General features: G+C 50.2%; 1 protein-coding gene across 3 annotated transcripts in view; it reads right to left on the bottom strand.

Annotated features, from left to right (window-relative positions):
- Positions 1 to 18801, bottom strand: part of PLCG2 (phospholipase C gamma 2) — a 391280-nt gene that overhangs the window by 91615 nt on the left and 280864 nt on the right. For all 3 annotated transcript variants that reach the window (XM_063945955.1, XM_063945956.1, XM_063945957.1), the window contains exons 17-20: positions 17444 to 17616; positions 16966 to 17166; positions 14554 to 14673; positions 1071 to 1251 (exon numbers count right to left, since the gene is read on the bottom strand). In XM_063945955.1, coding sequence (XP_063802025.1) covers positions 1071 to 1251; positions 14554 to 14673; positions 16966 to 17166; positions 17444 to 17616 — 675 coding nt within the window. The remainder of the gene's footprint in view (positions 1 to 1070; positions 1252 to 14553; positions 14674 to 16965; positions 17167 to 17443; positions 17617 to 18801) is intronic.

Here is an 18801-nt window from a genome sequence, read left to right as displayed (position 1 = left end):
CTGCCATGGCAGAAGTCCTAGCATTAATATTGCCCATCTCCTTGAGCGAGTCACACAGGACGTGTGCAGTGTCCTGAATGTGCTTCAGGAGAGTCACCGTAGTGACCAGAGGCATATCCCCGGAGAGACCCTCCTGAATTTGAGAAGTCTACGTGTGAATGGCATGGGTCATCCAGCAGCCCGCTATGACCGGCCTCTGCGATACACCAGCTACCGTGTATATAGACTTTAGTGTAGTCTCTATTTTTCTGTCCCCAGGGTCATTTATAGTAAAGGAGCCGGGGGCAGGCAGCACCACCTTTTTGGACAGTAGAGAGACTGATACGTCAACCCCCGGGGATTCTTCCCAGAATTTCCTACCTTCAGAAGCAAATGGGAAAGTGTGCAAAAATCTTTTTGACACTTGGTATTTTTTGTCTGGATTTTTCCAGGCTAATTTAAATAGGTCATATAACTATGCCGAATCAGGGAAAGTGACATTAGGCTTGTTTTGTGTAAAGAAAACGACTGCTATGACGCAGCGTCCTCTAGAGGGAGCTTTAACACATCCCGTATAGCCAGTATGAGGGGTTCAATACCCTGAGTAGAATCGGTATCCCCACTAACGGGATCCTAGTCATCTCCATCCTCCTGTATATCCTCATCTGTGTCAGAGAGTAGAGCAGGTAAACCACTCTTTTGTGCTCCTGAGCTAGAGAGGGGAGGCTGTGTAACATCTGCCCTAGCAGCCAAGTCTGCAACAGCCTGTTGTAGTAGCTGAGTTTTCTGAACATTAGCAGTGAGTTGTGATGACATATCACAATGTGTGAATCCGCACTCTTTGCTGTAATCTTAACGGATAGGGTGCCTTCAGTGATGGTTGAAATAGAATAAAAAGAAAACTGCGGCTCTCCTGAGTAAGTATGAAATGATCCTTTTAGTGGATAACAGCATACATGGTCAGAAATGTGCTAACGTTTCGGTGCCTAAAGCACCGTTGTCAAAGCTGACCAGTGATATACTGCTTTTTACTCTCTCTCTCTCTCTATATATATATATTGTAGACAATAATAATGGAACAGGAAACGTACAGCACTAAACCTCTCCAACAGCTCCTCTGTCACTGGATACCGCAGCTTCATCTTCCGGTAGAGTGTGTGCTTCTCATAGTAATTGACGAGTTCCACCAAATTTTCAAAATAGGCCGAAGTCCCGAGCACGAACAGGCGGCCATCTTTATGAATTTTGCAGTGCTTGACTTTTCCCTCTGCCCTGAGAAACAAGTACATGGACAGGAGTTCACGTCATACGTGTGCCATCTCCGCACTTTGCTAAATAACACAGTGGCAGAATAACTGGATGTGAAAAAATCTGCAGATATATTTGCTTTGTGGTCCAAGATTTTTCTTTATGACCTATGCCCATCATTTACCGTAATACTGCCTAAAGCCTATTGCCTATCATTTACCGTAATACTGTCAAAAGCCTATTGCCTATCATTTACCGTAATACTGCCAAAAGCCTATTGCCCAACATTTACCGTAATACTGCCAAAAGCCTATTGCCCATCATTTACCGTAATACTGCCAAAAGCCTATTGCCCAATAGGCCCTCATTCCGAGTTGTTCGCTCGGTAAAAATCTTCGCATCGCAGCGATTTTCCGCTTAATGCGCATGCGCAATGTCCGCACTGCGACTGCGCCAAGTAAATTTGCTATGCACTTAGTAATTTTACTCACGGCTTTTTCATCGGTCTGGCGATCGTAATGTGATTGACAGGAAATGGGTGTTACTGGGCGGAAACAGGCCGTTTTATGGGCGTGTGGGAAAAAACGCTACCGTTTCCGGAAAAAACGCAGGAGTGGCCGGAGAAACGGAGGAGTGTCTGGGCGAACGCAGGGTGTGTTTGTGACGTCAAACCAGGAACGACAAGCACTGAACTGATCGCAGATGCCGAGTAAGTCTGAAGCTACTCAGAAACTGCTACGAGGTGTGTAATCGCAATATTGCGATTACTTCGTTCGCAATTTTAAGATGCTAAGAATCACTCCCAGTAGGCGGCGGCTTAGCGTGAGCAACTCTGCTAAAATCGCCTTGCGAGCGAACAACTCGGAATGACCTCCATTTACCGTAATACTGCCAAAAGCCTATTGCCCATCATTTACCGTAATACTGCCAAAAGCCTATTGCCCATCATTTACCGCAGGGGTGGCCAAACAGTCGATCGCGATCGACTGGTCGATCGCGGACATGCGACCAGTCGATCGCGATCCTCCGCCCAGCCACCCGAAGCCGCGCCTCTCCTGCCTGCCGCCCTGCCCCTCTATCTGGTCTCCGGCAGTGACGGCGGAGTGTATGGCTCAAATCAGGTGCCAGTTCGTTAGCCAATGAGAGCTCGCGGACCGGCGCCTGATTTGAGATATACACGCTGCCGTCACCGCTGGAGATCAGACTGAAAAGCAGGGCGGCAGGCAGGAGAAGCGCGCGCTGTGCTGCGCTCACCACACAGCAACGGTGAGCTCTACTATGGGGGCATATCTGTAATCTGGCATTGTGGGCACATGGCTCAGTGGGGGCATATCTGGCACTGTGGGGGCATATCTGTATCTGGCACTGTGGTGTCATATCTGGCACTGTGGGGCATATCTAGCACTGTGGGCACATGGCACTGTGGGGTCATATCTGTATCTGGCACTGTGGGGTCATATCTGGCACTGTAAGGTCATATCTGGCACTGTAAGGTCATATCTGGCACTGTGGGGCATATCTGGCACTGTGGGGGCATATCTGTAATCTGGCACTGTGGGGTCATATCTGGTACTGTGGGGGCATATCTGGCACTGTGGGCACATGGCACTGTGGGGGCATATCTATAATCTGGCACTGTGGGGGCATATCTAGCACTGTGGGCACATGGCACTGTGGGGGCATATCTATAATCTGGCACTGTGGGGGCATATCTAGCACTGTGGGGGCATATCTATAATCTGGCACTGTGGGGGCATATCTAGCACTGTGGGCACATGGCACTGTGGGGGCATATCTGTATCTGGCACTGTGGGGTCATATCTGGCACTGTGGGCACATGGCACTGTGGGGGCATATCTGTAATCTGGCACTGTGGGGGCATATCTGGCACTGTGGGGGCATATCTGGCACTGTGGGGGCATATCTAGCACTGTGGGCACATGGCACTGTGGGGGCATATCTGTATCTGGCACTGTGGGGGCATATCTGGCACTGTGGGCACATGGCACTGTGGGGGCATGTGTGTATCTGGCACTGTGGGGGCATATGTGTTTGAGGTTTTTACCTGTGGGGGCCAATGTGTTATTTCGTGTGAGGCAGTCATTACACTCTGTGCAGCAAGGCTACGTCCCTTTTTCAGTTATACCACGCCCACTTTTTGTTATGCCACGCCCCTTTTTGTGGCGCTATTGTTCCTCCTAGGTAGATCACAAAAGCTTTTTAGCTTTCAAAGTAGATCGTCGACTCCAAGAGTCTGGCCACCCCTGATTTACCGTAATACTGCCAAAAGCCTATTGCCAATCATTTACCGTAATACTGCCAAAAGCCTATTGCCCATCATTTACCGTAATACTGCCAAAAGCCTATTGCACATCATTTACCGTAATACTGCCAAAAGCCTATTGCCCATCATTTACCGTAATACTGCCAAAAGCCTATTGCCCATCATTTACCGTAATACTGCCAAAAGCCTATTGCCCATCATTTACCGTAATACTGACAAAAGCCTATTGCCCATCATTTACCGTAATACTGCCAAAAGCCTATTGCACATCATTTACCGTAATACTGCCAAAGCCTATTGCCCATCATTTACCATAATACTGCCAAAAGCCTATTGCCCATCATTTACCATAATACTGCCAAAAGCCTATTGCCCATCATTTACCGTAATACTGCCAAAAGCCTATTGCACATCATTTACCGTAATACTGCCAAAAACCTATTGCACATCATTTACCGTAATACTGCCAAAAGCCTATTGCCCATCATTTACCGTAATACTGCCAAAAGCCTATTGCCCATCATTTACCGTAATACTGCCAAAAGCCTATTGCCCATCATTTACCATAATACTGCCAAAAGCCTATTGCCCATCATTTACCGTAATATTGCCAAAAGCCTATTGCCCATCATTTACCGTAATACTGCCAAACTATTATATCTTTCACCCTTTGGGGATTATTTACTAAAAAAATATGTATGTTAGAAGTGACACTAACCAACCATTTCCTTTTATCCTCTACACATTTGTCACCCGCGTAGTGAGGTCCTCACAGATATTGGTCAACTGGACACCTTAGGGTTAATTTGCCGTTTGGTGCTTTTCACAGCCTACATGGTTTAGACGGTATTGGATGTTGCATTTATAATGGGCAATAATCTATACTTATAATAAGGTTGTAATGGTTGTGTCAATACATAGAAATGTTTTTGGAGAAATGTACTCCTTGGGATATAGCATATCACCTCGAAAGAAACTGAGGTATGTATCATTTCAATGTGACATCAGGGAGAGGAGCAATAAAGGACATACCAGACGCTTGACACACGGCGCCCAGTGTGCAGGCTCCTCAAGCCACAAATGACTATATGTATATAAATATAATTTTTGGAAGACCAATATACTTCTAAGAACTATTTATGAACTATGCAGACCAAAAGTTGACTTTTACTGGAATTTGCAAAGGCTCCTTAAGTCCAAAATGACTATATGTATACATACAATATATACATATACAGCACTACCTGAAAGAAAACAGTTATATATGTATGCATATATAAATACATATATATATCTCCTATATAATATCCCAGATCTGTGATTTTGTGATTCATTTGCTAACGCTGGGCGGAGTCACAACAGTGGGCGGAGTTAGTCAAATGAGTCACAGATCTGGCCAAATCTATAGGACACTAGGAGCAGCTGCAGATAGTATGGACATGGCACAGGCAGGGGTGCATACCTCCAAGCTTTCTTCAGGCAGAAGGAGACACACACACACAGCATGCCCAGCGCTCTGTGAGCTGCTGGCATGCCCCCAGGGGCTGATTATGAGTCCGGGGGGCCCAGGGCAGGGTTGCCTACCCTCCCGCATTTAGCGGGAGGCTCCCGTTTTTTGAATGAGCCTCCCGCTGCCCCGCTCAACGTCCGCATCCTCCCGTTTTTTTGCGCTGCCCGCCGAAAATGCGTATTGCGCATGCGCGACTCCCGAATGGCAGGGGGCGGAGCCAGCATGGGACGTCATGAGGACTCCTTCCTTTCAAATACCAGCCGTCGCTCCCACAACCCCGTCCTGTGGTCTGCATTTACATAACATGCCGCCCACATCATGACGTTGCCCGTGCAGGTCCCGCCCTTGACATTCCGCACTCACACAATCTGATTTTTCGGCGAGTCCTGAATGCCAGGTGGGCGGGGCCTGCACGAGTCACTTCATGACGTTTTCGTCATGTTATTTAAATGATGGCCACCGCAGGGTTTAAGGTAGCGGTGGCCGCATAGAAGAGAAGAGGAGAGATTTTGAATGAGAAGCAGTGTCACCGTGAGTGAAGGGGGAGGGGCATGACGAGAGTACGTCATGTGCTCCGGGACCCTCTCACTGGCACCAGCGGTAAGCCTGTACTCCAGCCTACTGCTTTCCCCACCCACCTCTATCATGTAACCAGCTGACCGTAGATTGAGAAGACATGACAGGAGCTGCAGCAGAGTTGCGGGTAACTGCCCTCCCTTCCACTCATTACACTTACGGGAGGGGGAGAAGCACAGGAGCTGGCGAGGGACCTGCATTGCAAGGTACAGCCTCACAGTCACACTGTCCGCACTGCTGAAACAGGACTCCAGCCCACACGCAGCAAGATGACAGCAGCGAGTCTCATAATAAATCTCTCACAATCTCCTGGACATGCATTCCATAATATACAACCCGGATCTACCGTTATTGCCGGCACCCCCCTCCTCCTCTTCTCCCTCCTCACCCTTCAACTTTCCCTTTCACTCACAGTCAGTTGCCTTGTCCCTGTCTGTGTAACCTCCCTCACCCCACATCACTGCCTTTTGCCCTGTGTATGGTCTCTTGTTATTTACTACACACCCTGGCAGGGTGTCATTTAGATTTAGTGCAGCTGCAGCTCTGGTTTGTCCTGCAGGAGAATGTATTTTGCTTAAAATTCCTTCAGTGGAGACAGACGGGTTCACTACGGCTGGCTGGCGGTCGGGCTCCCGGCGACAGGCATCCCGGCGCCGGGAGCCCGACCGCCGGCTTACCGACAGCTTGGCGAGCGCAAATGAGCCCCTTGCGGGCTCGCTGCGCTCGCCACGCTACGGGCACGGTGGCGCGCTACGCGCGCCACACTATTTTCTCCCTCTATGGGGGTCGTGGACCCCCACGAGGGAAAATAAGTGTCGGTATGCCGGCTGTCGGGCTCCCGGCGCCGGTATACTGAGCGCCGGGAGCCCGACCGCCGGCAAACAGAAGACCACCCGAGACAGACACTTACTGTAACTCCCTGCTAGACATTGCCGTGGACAAGCTGACATCCTAGCAGGTTCATATTTATTATATATGATAAAATATTGATTGTAATAAGTTTTGGGCAACTAGAGGGCTGTTTAACAGAAGCATCATGCAATCGCGACCAGATCCAATCTAAGGTTTCAGACTGCAACCCTAATCATAGATTTCGCTCCTACCACATTCAGCAGGAGGCTCCCATTATTTGTCTGAGTCCCACGCTGCCCCACAAATTACCATACAGCTCCTGGAATTTCCCCCCTTCTCCTGTGAGAATCCAGACTGCACATGCGCGAGCCCAGAATTAACATGGATGGGGACTGCAGGAGAGTCGTCACAACGCATGATATCATGTTGCTGAAAGGCTGGCCACCAGCACTGCAGATTTGTGGATAGCGGTGGCCAAGTACAATACAATAGCGCTAGCACGCTGTATGAGGAGGCTCTTTCTCAGTGGCAGTGGCCAAAGCAGCAGGGGTGGTAGTAGTGGCCTCTTCTCCCCTCAAGGTGGCCTGTTTATAAAAAATGGAGAGGACAGTGGTGTAACTACCAAGGGTGCAGGGGGTGCAGCTGCTATGGATCCCGAGGTGCTTCCAGGGCCCGCTGCTCCCCCTACACCTAGACATGGGCTGCCTCCAATGGTGGATTTAGGGCCTCCCTGTCATTAATGAGAATTTTTATTTATTATAAAAACTAAAAAGCTATTGAATCGGGAGTCACATCCCGCTATACGATGAGGGCCAGGGATGGTCGGTTGCTCAGAAGTCTCCCGTCCCCGCCTCCACAGTTCAGTCACCTTCACTTCGTCTCTTTGCCACCACCTGGAGCTGCCTGCTAATCACAGCAGCTTCCTCAGCTCCCCGCCGGGTCCCGTCACTGCCGCCTTCTGCATCTCGAAATGTGCACCCTGGCAGCCCTAACGTGCCCTACCTACAGAAACCCTCCCGTCCTGAACACACAGGTTTTCCCACCCACAACCAGAGTATGACACAATAGAGCTGGCGACTTCCGCAAGTGTGACCTGCAGAGCGGCACATACACTTACAGGACATCTGTGGGAGACTTTGGTGCAGTTAGCGTGGTGTGTGCTGTGGCATCCCTGCCTAGCATATATACCTCTCTCTCCAGGTCAGCTGTGGTGATGTGGGGGTGTTGTGGTGATGAGGGGAGTGCTGGGACCGGGTTAAATCTGCCATCTTGCTGTGACTGCTATCATGTATGCTGCCAAGGGGGCACCATCTTGCTCCTTGCCCCCCCTGCCCAGCCGCTTCCCTGCTTAGGGGGCCACTGCTCCTTCCCAGACATTGGCGGACCCTATCTCCATCTATGTTCAGACGCGCCCCCCCATTCCCATGCCTGTGGGCCTTCACTAATATTTCCCTTTTCAACAACTAAAAGGTGTATTAAAGACCATTTGCTGCTCCCCACTTACCACTGCAGATCCCAGCTACCTCGGTTCGCCGCTGACTCTGTGCTCCACAAGCATACCTCAGATTTGTTACCTATTGTAAACACTCTCCGTTACCCTCTGCCTCTCCGCCCGTCACTATCTCCCCATCTCTCCTGTCACCCTCTGCCTCTCCAAGGCATCAACTTCTCCCTGTCACCCACTGCCTCTCTCCATCACCTTTTCCCTGTCACCCATTGCCTTCCCCGTCACCTTTTCCTATCACCGATTGCCTCTCCATCTCCCTCTATCTCTCTCCGTTACCTCTCTCTCTCTTGTCACCCACTTCTTCTCCCTGTCATCCTTTACATCACCCACTTTCTCCCCCTGGCATCACACCACTTTCTCCCCCATCACCCATTCCCTGGCCTCACCCACTGCCTCCCCCGGTCACCCATTCCCTGGCCTCACCCACTGTCTCTCCATGTCACCCCATAATCTCTCCCCGTCACCCACGGCCTCACCCTCTGCGTGAGCTCCTGGAACCCCCGACCACTCATTTCCCTGTCATGGTTCTACCCCGTCATTTTGTTCTGGATCCGACCATGGCTGTCTCCAAGGCCCGCTGCCCCCCCCCCCCCTCCCCCCTTTACCCTCACACACGGTGAGAACAGCCACCTTAGCTGACTGCACCCCTCCCCCACAGGCTGCAGCTACGTGGAGGATGTAGAAGGGAGGGGGCCGTTCCTGGCCAGCTCCAAGTGTTCAGAACGGACAGGTAATGTATCTCCTGCTTGTACCCCCCCCCCCCCCCCCCCCCCACACACACACACACACACACGACTCTTCTCCCTCTCTTTCCTCTCCCTGATACTCACTACCTTGCTTCTCGCGCTCCCTCTCTCTTTCTCTCTCTCTCTGATACTGTCACTCTCTCCCTTTCTCTCAATGAGAGTCTCTCTCTGACACTCTCTCTCTGTCACTCTCTCCATCTCTCACTTATACTGCCCCCTCTCTCCCTGACACTGCCTCTCTCACACTTTATCTCTCTACTTACTGTATCTCTCCCGCACTCTCTCCCTTCATCTCTGACACTATCACTGACACTCTATCTCTCCCTCTCTTTATTTCACTTTCTTTTGCTCCCCTCTTTCTCCCTCCCTCGCTCCCTGACACTCTCGCTCACTCCCCTCCCTCTCTCTCTTCTTCCTCCCCCGTTCTTTCTCTCTCTTACCCTCTCTCTCCCTGATGCCATCTCCCCCATCCCTTTCTTTCTCCCTGACACCCTTTCTCTCGCTCCTGTCTCTTTTTTCCCCATTCACTCTTTTTCCTTGAAACGCTCTCTCTCTCCGGCTCCCATAAGGGGCATTGTAGTACAATGGCATGGGGCCCTTTCAAGATTTTTGCTATGGGACCCCAAAGTTCTAGTTACGCCCTTGGGAGAGGATATAAATGATTAACATAGTAGTTAACAACAGAACAGCATCATAGGGTCCATGGGGACTGGGTGCTGAGTGTAACAGGCATTAACTGCATTCTGAGAGGGCACTCACTGGCAGTCATCCATGGTTGTCAGTGAGTGCCTTCTCTGGGAGCAGGTAATGCCTGGGACACTCAGCACCAAGGGGGACATTTACTAAGCAGTGATAAGAGCGAAGAAGTGAGCCAGTGGAGAAGTTGCCCATGGCAACCAATCAGTACTGAAGTAACATCTATAATTTGCATACTATAAAATGATACAGAGCTGCTAATTGGTTGATGGGGAAACTTATCCACTGGCTCACTTCTCCGCTCTTATTACTGCTTAGTAAATGTACCCCAAATTCTCTTCCATGTCCCTTGTCAGCATATGGGTCTTGGGCCTGTGATGCAGTCCTGGTGGTATATAGTGAATGGAGTTAGGAGGTTTCACATATATCTAAGCTAAGAAGATTTCTCCCTGCTGTGTAATGTAGGTGTGATGTTGGTGTGTACCATGTACTGTGCTTTGTACTTTAATTTTTACCTGCCAGTGACAGGATACACCCCTGAGTAACAATAGATACACCCATTGGTGCAGATAGACACGCCCCTTGGGTGGAATGTGACACACCCCCTCAACGCCGCACAGGAAAAGTGTGAGGTACAATCTCCCTGAAACTACTTTTCAAAAGTAGGCAAGTATGCCCCAGGGTACTTGAGACAGGCCCTATCTCATTGCTGTGCCTGCTGTGGGGTTGGGGGCGTGGTCTACTCGCGCGCGAGGCCACGCCCCCTTATGCAAATTCCGGGATTTTATTTTTATTTTTGTTTTTGTTTTTTTTAAATGGAATTTTGGCCCCTCAGCTAGGGCTAAATCCAGAGGAGGTGGTCGCTCCCCCCTACACACCCGCACAGGCAGAAGAAAGCAGGGAGACTGCTGCCTCCCTGCAACACCACAGACCTGCCAATACACAGCAGCGTGTGCTGACTGTAGCACAATGCTGCCGCTGTTGCTGGCAGGACGGGGGAGCTTCTGAGCTGGGAAAGAGCTACTCCAGCCGGGGGGATCCCTAAAACTGTGGGGCCAATGGTACGTACCGCCTGCCCCCCCCCCCTTAATCCGGCTCTGCTGCCGGAACCCCCCCTTAATCCGTACCCCCTGATGCCCCCTCTCCCTCTGTCTCCACTATTCACCGCTGCTCTGCTAAGCAGAACAGCGAGTACAGGAGCTTTCCAACTGCCCCCCCCCCCCCCCCCCCACCGCAGGACACTGCGACCCGCGGGTGGGACAGCGGGACAGACCCCAAAAAATGTGACTGTCCGGCGAAAATCGGGACATTTGGGAGGTATGGGGGTGTGTGAGGGGGTATGCCATACTTGACCCCCCACATCAGCATACTCAGCAGGGTCTCTCTGGCGCGGAGGAGCGTCACTTTCTGGCACACTCCACGCTTCTTAGCTGTAGTTTTGTGGGTCACCAGCTGCTGTGCACTTTCCGTACTGCCTCTGTTATCTCCAGCCCCGGCAACCCCACCGCTAGCTGCAGCGCTGCCACCCGCAGTGAGGTGCGCCCAGCTCCTTCACACACTTTAGCCGGCGGGTAGCGCTGCAGAAGTCCGCGCTGCTTGCAGGCTCTGACCCACTCCTCCCTCCAGCAGCAGCGTCTCCTGGGAGCTAACCAGTCACTCCCAGTCTCCCCTTACCACAGTGCCCAGCAGCCGTGAGGTCCGCGCCACGTGCATGCTATGACCCCCTCCTCCCTCCAGCCGCAGCATCTCCTGGGGGCTAACCAGTCACTCCCTGTCTCACCTTACCACAGTGCCCGGCAGCTGCGCGAGGTCTGCGGTGTGTGACTGAGGAGGGGGGGAGGGCTGCGGACGGGCAGAGGAAGCAGGACTCCAGCCTAAGAGAGTCAGCCATGCCAAGTCTCCACCAGCAGCAGATCCCAACAGGTTGGAGTGGAACAGCAGCAGCCAGCAGCAGTGACTCCGGTAAGACACATCTGTCTGTCACCACTGTTCTGTCCCTAATACCAATCTCTCCCGTGCCCTGTGTTCTGTCATGTCCCTGTCACCCCTGGCCTTGACCTGCCACCCTTATCCTGGCCCTTTCACCCTTATCCTGGCCCTGTCACCCTTATGCTGGCCCTGCTACTCCTATCCTGGCCCTGTCACCCCTGTGCTTGCCCTGTCAACCCTATACTGGCCCTGTCACCCCTGTCCTGGTCCTGCCGCCCCTACACTGACCCTGTCACCCCTATCCTGTCCCTGTCATTTCTGTCCTGGCCCCGTCGCCCGTGTCCTGGCCCCGTCACCCCTGTCCTGGCCCCGTCACCCCTGTTCTGACCCTGTCACCCCTGTTCTGACCCTGTCACCCCTGTCCTGGCCCAGTCAACCCTGTTCTGACCCTGTCACCCCTGTCCTGGCCCTGTTACTGCATACCCTCCAACTACCTTTTTGGCAGGTACAGTACCCGCAGCACCTCCAGACCTCTCCCCAATGCACCACACTTCCGCACCTTCCCCTCCACCACATGCGGCACTCCACCCCTCCCCAACATGCTGTGCCTCCAGACCCCCTACACCACCCGTGGCTCCCACTCCTCCGCCCCTTCACCACCCCCAGCAATCTCCAGGCCCCCTCCACCATTCACCCCCCTTATATGTCTCCCCCACACCTGCCCCCCTCCACCCGCAGCATCTGCAGACACCCTCCTCCATCCGCGGTCCCCCCCTCACCCACCCCTCCCCCACCAATGGCACCACCGCACCTGCCCCTCCACCACCTGCAGCACCTCCGGACCTCCTTCCCCATCCGCCGCAACACCCGTACCTGCCCCTCCCCTACCCATGGCGCCTGCGGACCCCTACCCCACCAGCGGCACTAACGCCCCTTCCCATCCCACAGCACCTCCGGAACCCTTCACCCATCTGCATTATCCCCACACGTGCCCCTCCCCCACCCATGGCACCCCTGCCCCTCCCCCACCTGCAGTGCCTCCGGACCCCTCCCCCATCTGCATCCCCCACTCCTCTGCCCCTCCCCCACCCGCAGCACCTCCCAACCCTTCCCCATCCGGGCCCCACCCCCACTTCCGCCCCCCCTCCATCCGCAGCATCTACAGACACCATCCGCAGTACCCCCCGCACCCGCTACATTCTGTACATTGTGGCCTGCAGGTGCTGTTCACGCCGTCGCAAGGGGCTGCGCCTCCTTCACCATCGCACACCCTTTCATTGTGCAATATTTAACCACTAACAAAGGAATGCAGGTGATACTCCATATAACACAAATATTGAACCCCAGAAAGGCATGCAAGGGTTAAGGGGGTGTAGCCCCTTGCGACGGTGTGAAGAGCGCCCGTAGGGCGCGATGAAGCTTCTAGTATATATATATATATATATATATATATATATATATCCTCCTCAATCAGGCGCCACTCAGAGGCTGGATTAAATGGTGAAAACGTCCAGTGCTTTATATCAACGTTTCGGGGGTCAAGCCCTTGTCTTCAGGAAAACACACTACTGAAGACAGGGGCTTGACCCCCGAAACGTTGAAATAAAGCACTGGACGTTTTCACCATTTAATCCAGTCTCTGAGTGCCGCCTGATTGAGGAGGATATAGAAGGGTACACATTCCCTGAGGAGGGCACCGGAGCCAGTACCCAGTGGGAGAGGAGAGTGCCGAACTATTGTGAGGAGCATATATATATATATATATATATACACAGTATATCTCAAGATCTATTTGGCATGAAAATCCAACTACATATTAATCATTAATCAAGAGATATGTATACTGGCGCCGGCTGTGATACCAATATAGTGTCCAAAGAGGGCAATATGCTCCTGAGGAAGCTGGCAGCCATTAGACCAGCGAAACGCGTTGAGCTAAGGACACGGACCATCAGCTCTGGATCCACCTGGCATCTCCGGTAACAATTGGACTCTTTGGACACTATCCGCCCATTGCAACCTGGAAGTACTCCCCTGCTGCCAACTGGATTCTCACCTGCTAAATTGAGATCCTGGGGACAACATCCGTAAGGACTGGGTAACTACTATTATCTCAAGTGAACCAAGAATTTATGAGGAGGGAGTCCTAACCGGAGACTGTGTAGTTATAATATTTACCAGGAGTGTGATCCAACTGGTCCTAATTGACATCTTTTTAAAACCATCTATCTATGATCTAAGAACAGATAGTGTGACTACATCTGATTTATTCATTTAACCAATTGTGTATGTTTATTAAAACCTTGTGATTCTTTTTAAAAATATCGTCCCTTATTGGTATCACAGCCGGCGCCAGTATACATATCTCTTTGTTGCATACTCCCTTAGGGGCTGACCCCCCCTAACTGGCTGCCGCTGACAGCGCACTCATAATTTCTCTCTCTTTTAATCATTAATCAGTCAGCTTATCTTGACTCATGAAGTTGCAATATACATGTCAATCCAGTAGATGGCGCCCCAAGACATATACTACGTATCAGAGTCGTTGGTCATGTTACTCAGTGGTCATGTTACTTGCAACCTTTCGGTGTTACTGTAGGTTAAGTAGCATTTGGGATCTACAAGATAATAATTGTTTGACTAAAGTGAACTTAGACTGGACTGTGAGACTGATTGACCCTTGAATTGGATTTTGTGGTTTACATTAAAAAACAAAAGAAATAAAACTGGGGATTATTGATTATCGGTGTAGTCACAGGGACAAACGCACACAGGGCTGTTCAAATAGATCTCAGAACCAGAAGACGCCTGCTATCTGTCTGGGCTTTTGGTCATCTTTCCATTACACTACAGGCCTGATTCATGTTTGTAAGTACAGCAAGAAAAAGCAAGCAACTGGGCAAAACCATGCTGCACTGCAGGTGGGGCAGATGTAACATGTGCAGAGAGAGTTAGATCTGGGTGGGGTGTGTTCAAACTGAAATCTAAATTGCAGTGTAAGAATAAAGCTGTCTAACATGTGTGGGCTACATGCAAAAGCAGACAGTATTTACACTGCACAGAAACAATACAAATGTATTTGCTCCCCTTGTTCCAGACACTATGTTACTTGCTGTTTTTGCTTTACTTACAAACATGAATCCAGTTTGGCCAACCTCATGAGAGGCGAATGTGTAAAATGTTCCTGCAAACGAAGCGGAGGTGTGAGGAGCAGCAGCATACATACCTGAAAGTAATGGCGTAGGAATTTGCCTCATCTCTCCTCCGTATGAGAAAAGCGCCATCCCGAGGAATTCTCATTAGCATGTCCAGGGCCTCTCCGCGGCTCAGGTTATCATAGTACCAGCTGTCGGGAGCAAGCACAACGGTTAGTGTTTCCGCTATGAAATATGGCTGAACAAACCAGCAGGGCCCTTGTGCCTTCCGCACTTTCCGTCCCTGACCAATACCAGCATCCCCTCCCCGTTACCAACAGCTGCACTGAACATTTTGGCTCAGCCCTGTGAGTTTTATATATCTTTTATCCTATTGTTTTCTGCAATGTTTTGTCTGTAACTCTTTTGCACAATTTTCTTGTTCTGTTTGCACTATTTTTTGTTGATGTGCTTTGTAAGGCCCCACTGACCCCTTGTGGTTGTTGCAAATGATGCGTGTGCAGATGATGATATTGCAGAGGTATATAGGCATACCAGCAGAGGACTCAACCTACGAATAGCCCAGTTAACTAATAGTGATGTTGGTTTGTTGATAGGTAAAAGGTAGAGTCATACTCACTGTAATATGCACACTGGTGATGGCCATACTCCTTGTATCATGTACACTGGTGATGGCCGTACTCACTGTTACATGCACACTGGTGATGGCTGTACTCACTGTTACATGCACACTGGTGATGGCCATACTCATTGTATCATGTACACTGGTGATGGCCGTACTCACTGTAATATGCACACTGGTGATGGCCGTACTCACTGTTACATGCACACTGGTGATGGCTGTACTCACTGTTACATGTACACTGGTGATGGCTGTACTCACTGTTACATGTACACTGGTGATGGCCGTACTCACTGTTACATGCACACTGGTGATGGCTGTACTCACTGTTACATGTACACTGGTGATGGTCATACTCAATGTTACATGTACACTGGTGATTACCATACTCACTATTACATGCACACTGGTGATGGCTGTACTCACTGTTACATGTACACTGGTGATGTCAGTACTCACTGTTACATGTACACTGGTGATGACAATACTCACTATTACATGCACACAGGTGATGGCCGTACTCACTGTTACATGTACACTGGTGATGGCCATACTCACTGTTACATGCACACTGGTGATGGCTGTACTCACTGTTACATGTACACTGGTGATGGTCATACTCAATGTTACATGTACACTGGTGATGACCATACTCACTATTACATGCACACAGGTGATGGCCGTACTCACTGTTACATGCACACTGGTGATGGCCGTACTCACTGTTACATGCACACTGGTGATGGCTGTACTCACTGTTACATGTACACTGGTGATGGTCATACTCAATGTTACATGTACACTGGTGATGACCATACTCACTATTACATGCACACAGGTGATGGCCGTACTCACTGTTACATGTACACTGGTGATGGCCATACTCACTGTTACATGTACACTGATGATGGCCATACTCAGTGTTACATGTTCACTGGTGATGGCCATACTCAAAGTTACATGTACACTGGTGATGGCCGTACTCACTGTTACATGTACACTGGTGATGGCCGTACTCACTGTTACATGTACACTGGTGATGGCCGTACTCACTTATATGCACACTGGTGAAGGCCGTACTCACTGTTACATGAACAGCGGGTGATGGCCATACTTACTGTTACATGCACAGTTGTGATGGCCATACTCACTGTTACATGTACACTGGTGATGGCCCTACTCACTGTTACATGTACACTGGTGATGGCCCTACTCACTGCTACAAGAACACTGGTGATGGCTGTACTCACTGTTACATGTACACTGGTGATGGCCATACTCAATGTTACATGTACACTGGTGATGGCCATACTCAATGTTACATGTACACTGGTGATGACCATACTCACTGTTACATGCACACAGGTGATGGCCGTACTCACTGTTACATGTACACTGGTGATGGCCATACTCAATGTTACATGTACACTGATGATGGCCATACTCACTGTTACATGTACACTGGTGATGGCCGTACTCAGTGTTACATGTACACTGGTGATGGCCGTACTCACTGTTACATGTACACTGGTGATGGCCGTACTCACTGTTATATGCACACTGGTGAAGGCTGTACTCACTGTTACATGAACAGCGGGTGATGGCCGAACTTACTGTTACATGCACAGTTGTGATGGCCATACTCACTGTTACATGTACACTGGTGATGGCTGTACTCACTGTTACATGTACACTGGTGATGGAGCGGAGCTTGATTGGAGTGAGGTGTCATACAGTTCACCAGTCTGTGAGTGTATGTTGCAAATGTGTAGTGGTGCAAGATGCTGAAACCTGCACGTGACAGTAATTACACGGACTGCACATTGTACTCACAACGCAACAAGCTGACATTGTCACTTACTCCTTAGATAAATGAGGGTTGGGGTTGGGAACGGCATCTGTCAATCGCAGCTCAAATTCGGCGCAGCGCAGCGAGTTCTCTCTGTAGTGTTTTATCAGTTCATAAATACTATCGAACGTTAAGTGGTCAGTCAGGAAATACTTCACGTGGTCTCCTTCAGTACAGGACCGGATGCGACAGTGCTGGACTCTGCCTGACCTCCTGCAAGAGAACCCGCAAATATTACACAGGAGAGAGAACACTGTGGGAAAGTCAGTAAGAGGAAACACAATGTACTTTGGGCCTAATTCAGTATGGAACGCATCAGGGATGCGGTATGTGGGCTGATGTTGCCATAACTGAAGCTCTTAGGCAATGGGGAAAGTTGTTACTAGCTGTTACTACTGAACTGTTACTTATGCTCTACCTAGAAATCATTGCTGTACTATTGCTGTATAACGTATACGGTGTGTTATGTGAGAGTCCGCACAAGCCATACCAGAAAGAGAGAGTGTAGTCATCGCGGTACGATTCACTTTCTCTCACTAGGAACGTTCCGTCTTTGCCCCCCATCTCGGCGCAGTACTCCTGCAGCAGTCGCTCGGCCATGAAGCGCCCTTCGTGCATCCGCCCGTGGAACCATTTTTCTTGCAGGTGTAGATCTTTCATCGACTGGGTGGGTGAGAAAAGTGCAGGGACCTCCCGTTACACAGCAAGGTAAATAACTGTTTCCGGCGCACAAAAGAATATTGGTGAGTGCATTATAAACTGCTCCGGTCGTTGCGCCCTATCTGTACGCTTGGTTTGATACATGACATCATCAGTATGAACATGCACCCACCTATAAAAAAAAGACACGCCTGGACGCAGGCTTATGTCCAATTCCACGTAGCCCGCAGTTGCATCGGAACGCCCTCGCTACCTGTGCCTACGTGAGAACGCCCTGATAAGCCAAGTTACCCCTCTACGGCCGTAAGCGTATACGCGATTGATATACATACGTCTCTACATCGCCCGTACTAGCGTTTGCCCAGTTACAGAGCGTGCACAGGGTGAAATCACAGAAGAGCCGCTCCGCAACCAGGCGTGCGCTCAGCTCTGCGTCAGACGCATGTTCTCATCATTTGGATCGTCGTATCACACCCACTAAGAGGAAACATCAGGCTTGACGCTCAGCAGGAGAGCATTTTGTACAGAGTTAATGCGGGCGTGTAGGGTGTGGTATACAGGTTAGACAGTTAAAGGATAGACAGTCATTATATCGAGACCATACGGCTGTCGGTCAAAGTCCAACAGGGTCAAAAGATCGACATGGTCAAAAGGTTGATAGAAAAAAAAATTTGGGGTGTTTTTAATCATTTTTTCTGCTTCACTCACCACAAGGTTACTAAAGGTAATGGTTTGTGGATAGTAAATGGGAAAAAAAAAAAACAGTTGTAAAAGCATTAAAAAAAACAACAAATGTGTCGACCCTGTTGACCTTTTGACTGTTGGACTTTTGACCCTGACGACCTTTTGACCCTGTTGGCGCTTTAACTGTTGACCACATGGTGATGACGTAATGACTGTCTATCAACCTGCTTGCGCAGTCATGTTGGAGCCACACTTGGTGGAAGTGAACTGTATATTGCTTTCTCCAATGACGCTTTCACCCATAGCAACATGACAAACACACACCTCCTAAACATTCCAGTAATTTGAGATCTGCAGACAGGAAGTGGTTGATGACCGGTGGAGGTCACATCAGGGTCGGCTCTACCACTAGGCAGCTTTAGGTTAGGCAGCTGCCTAGGGCAACGGAATTTGGTGGGTGTGGTATGGAAGGTAGATAGTAACTAGGTCGACGGTGTCTAGGTC

The sequence above is a fragment of the Pseudophryne corroboree genome, chromosome 11 (genome assembly GCF_028390025.1).
Source record: "Pseudophryne corroboree isolate aPseCor3 chromosome 11, aPseCor3.hap2, whole genome shotgun sequence".
Classification (NCBI taxonomy): Eukaryota; Metazoa; Chordata; class Amphibia; order Anura; family Myobatrachidae; genus Pseudophryne; species Pseudophryne corroboree.
Note: the sequence above shows the minus strand (reverse complement) of the source record. Positions and strands in the feature narration are given on the sequence as shown.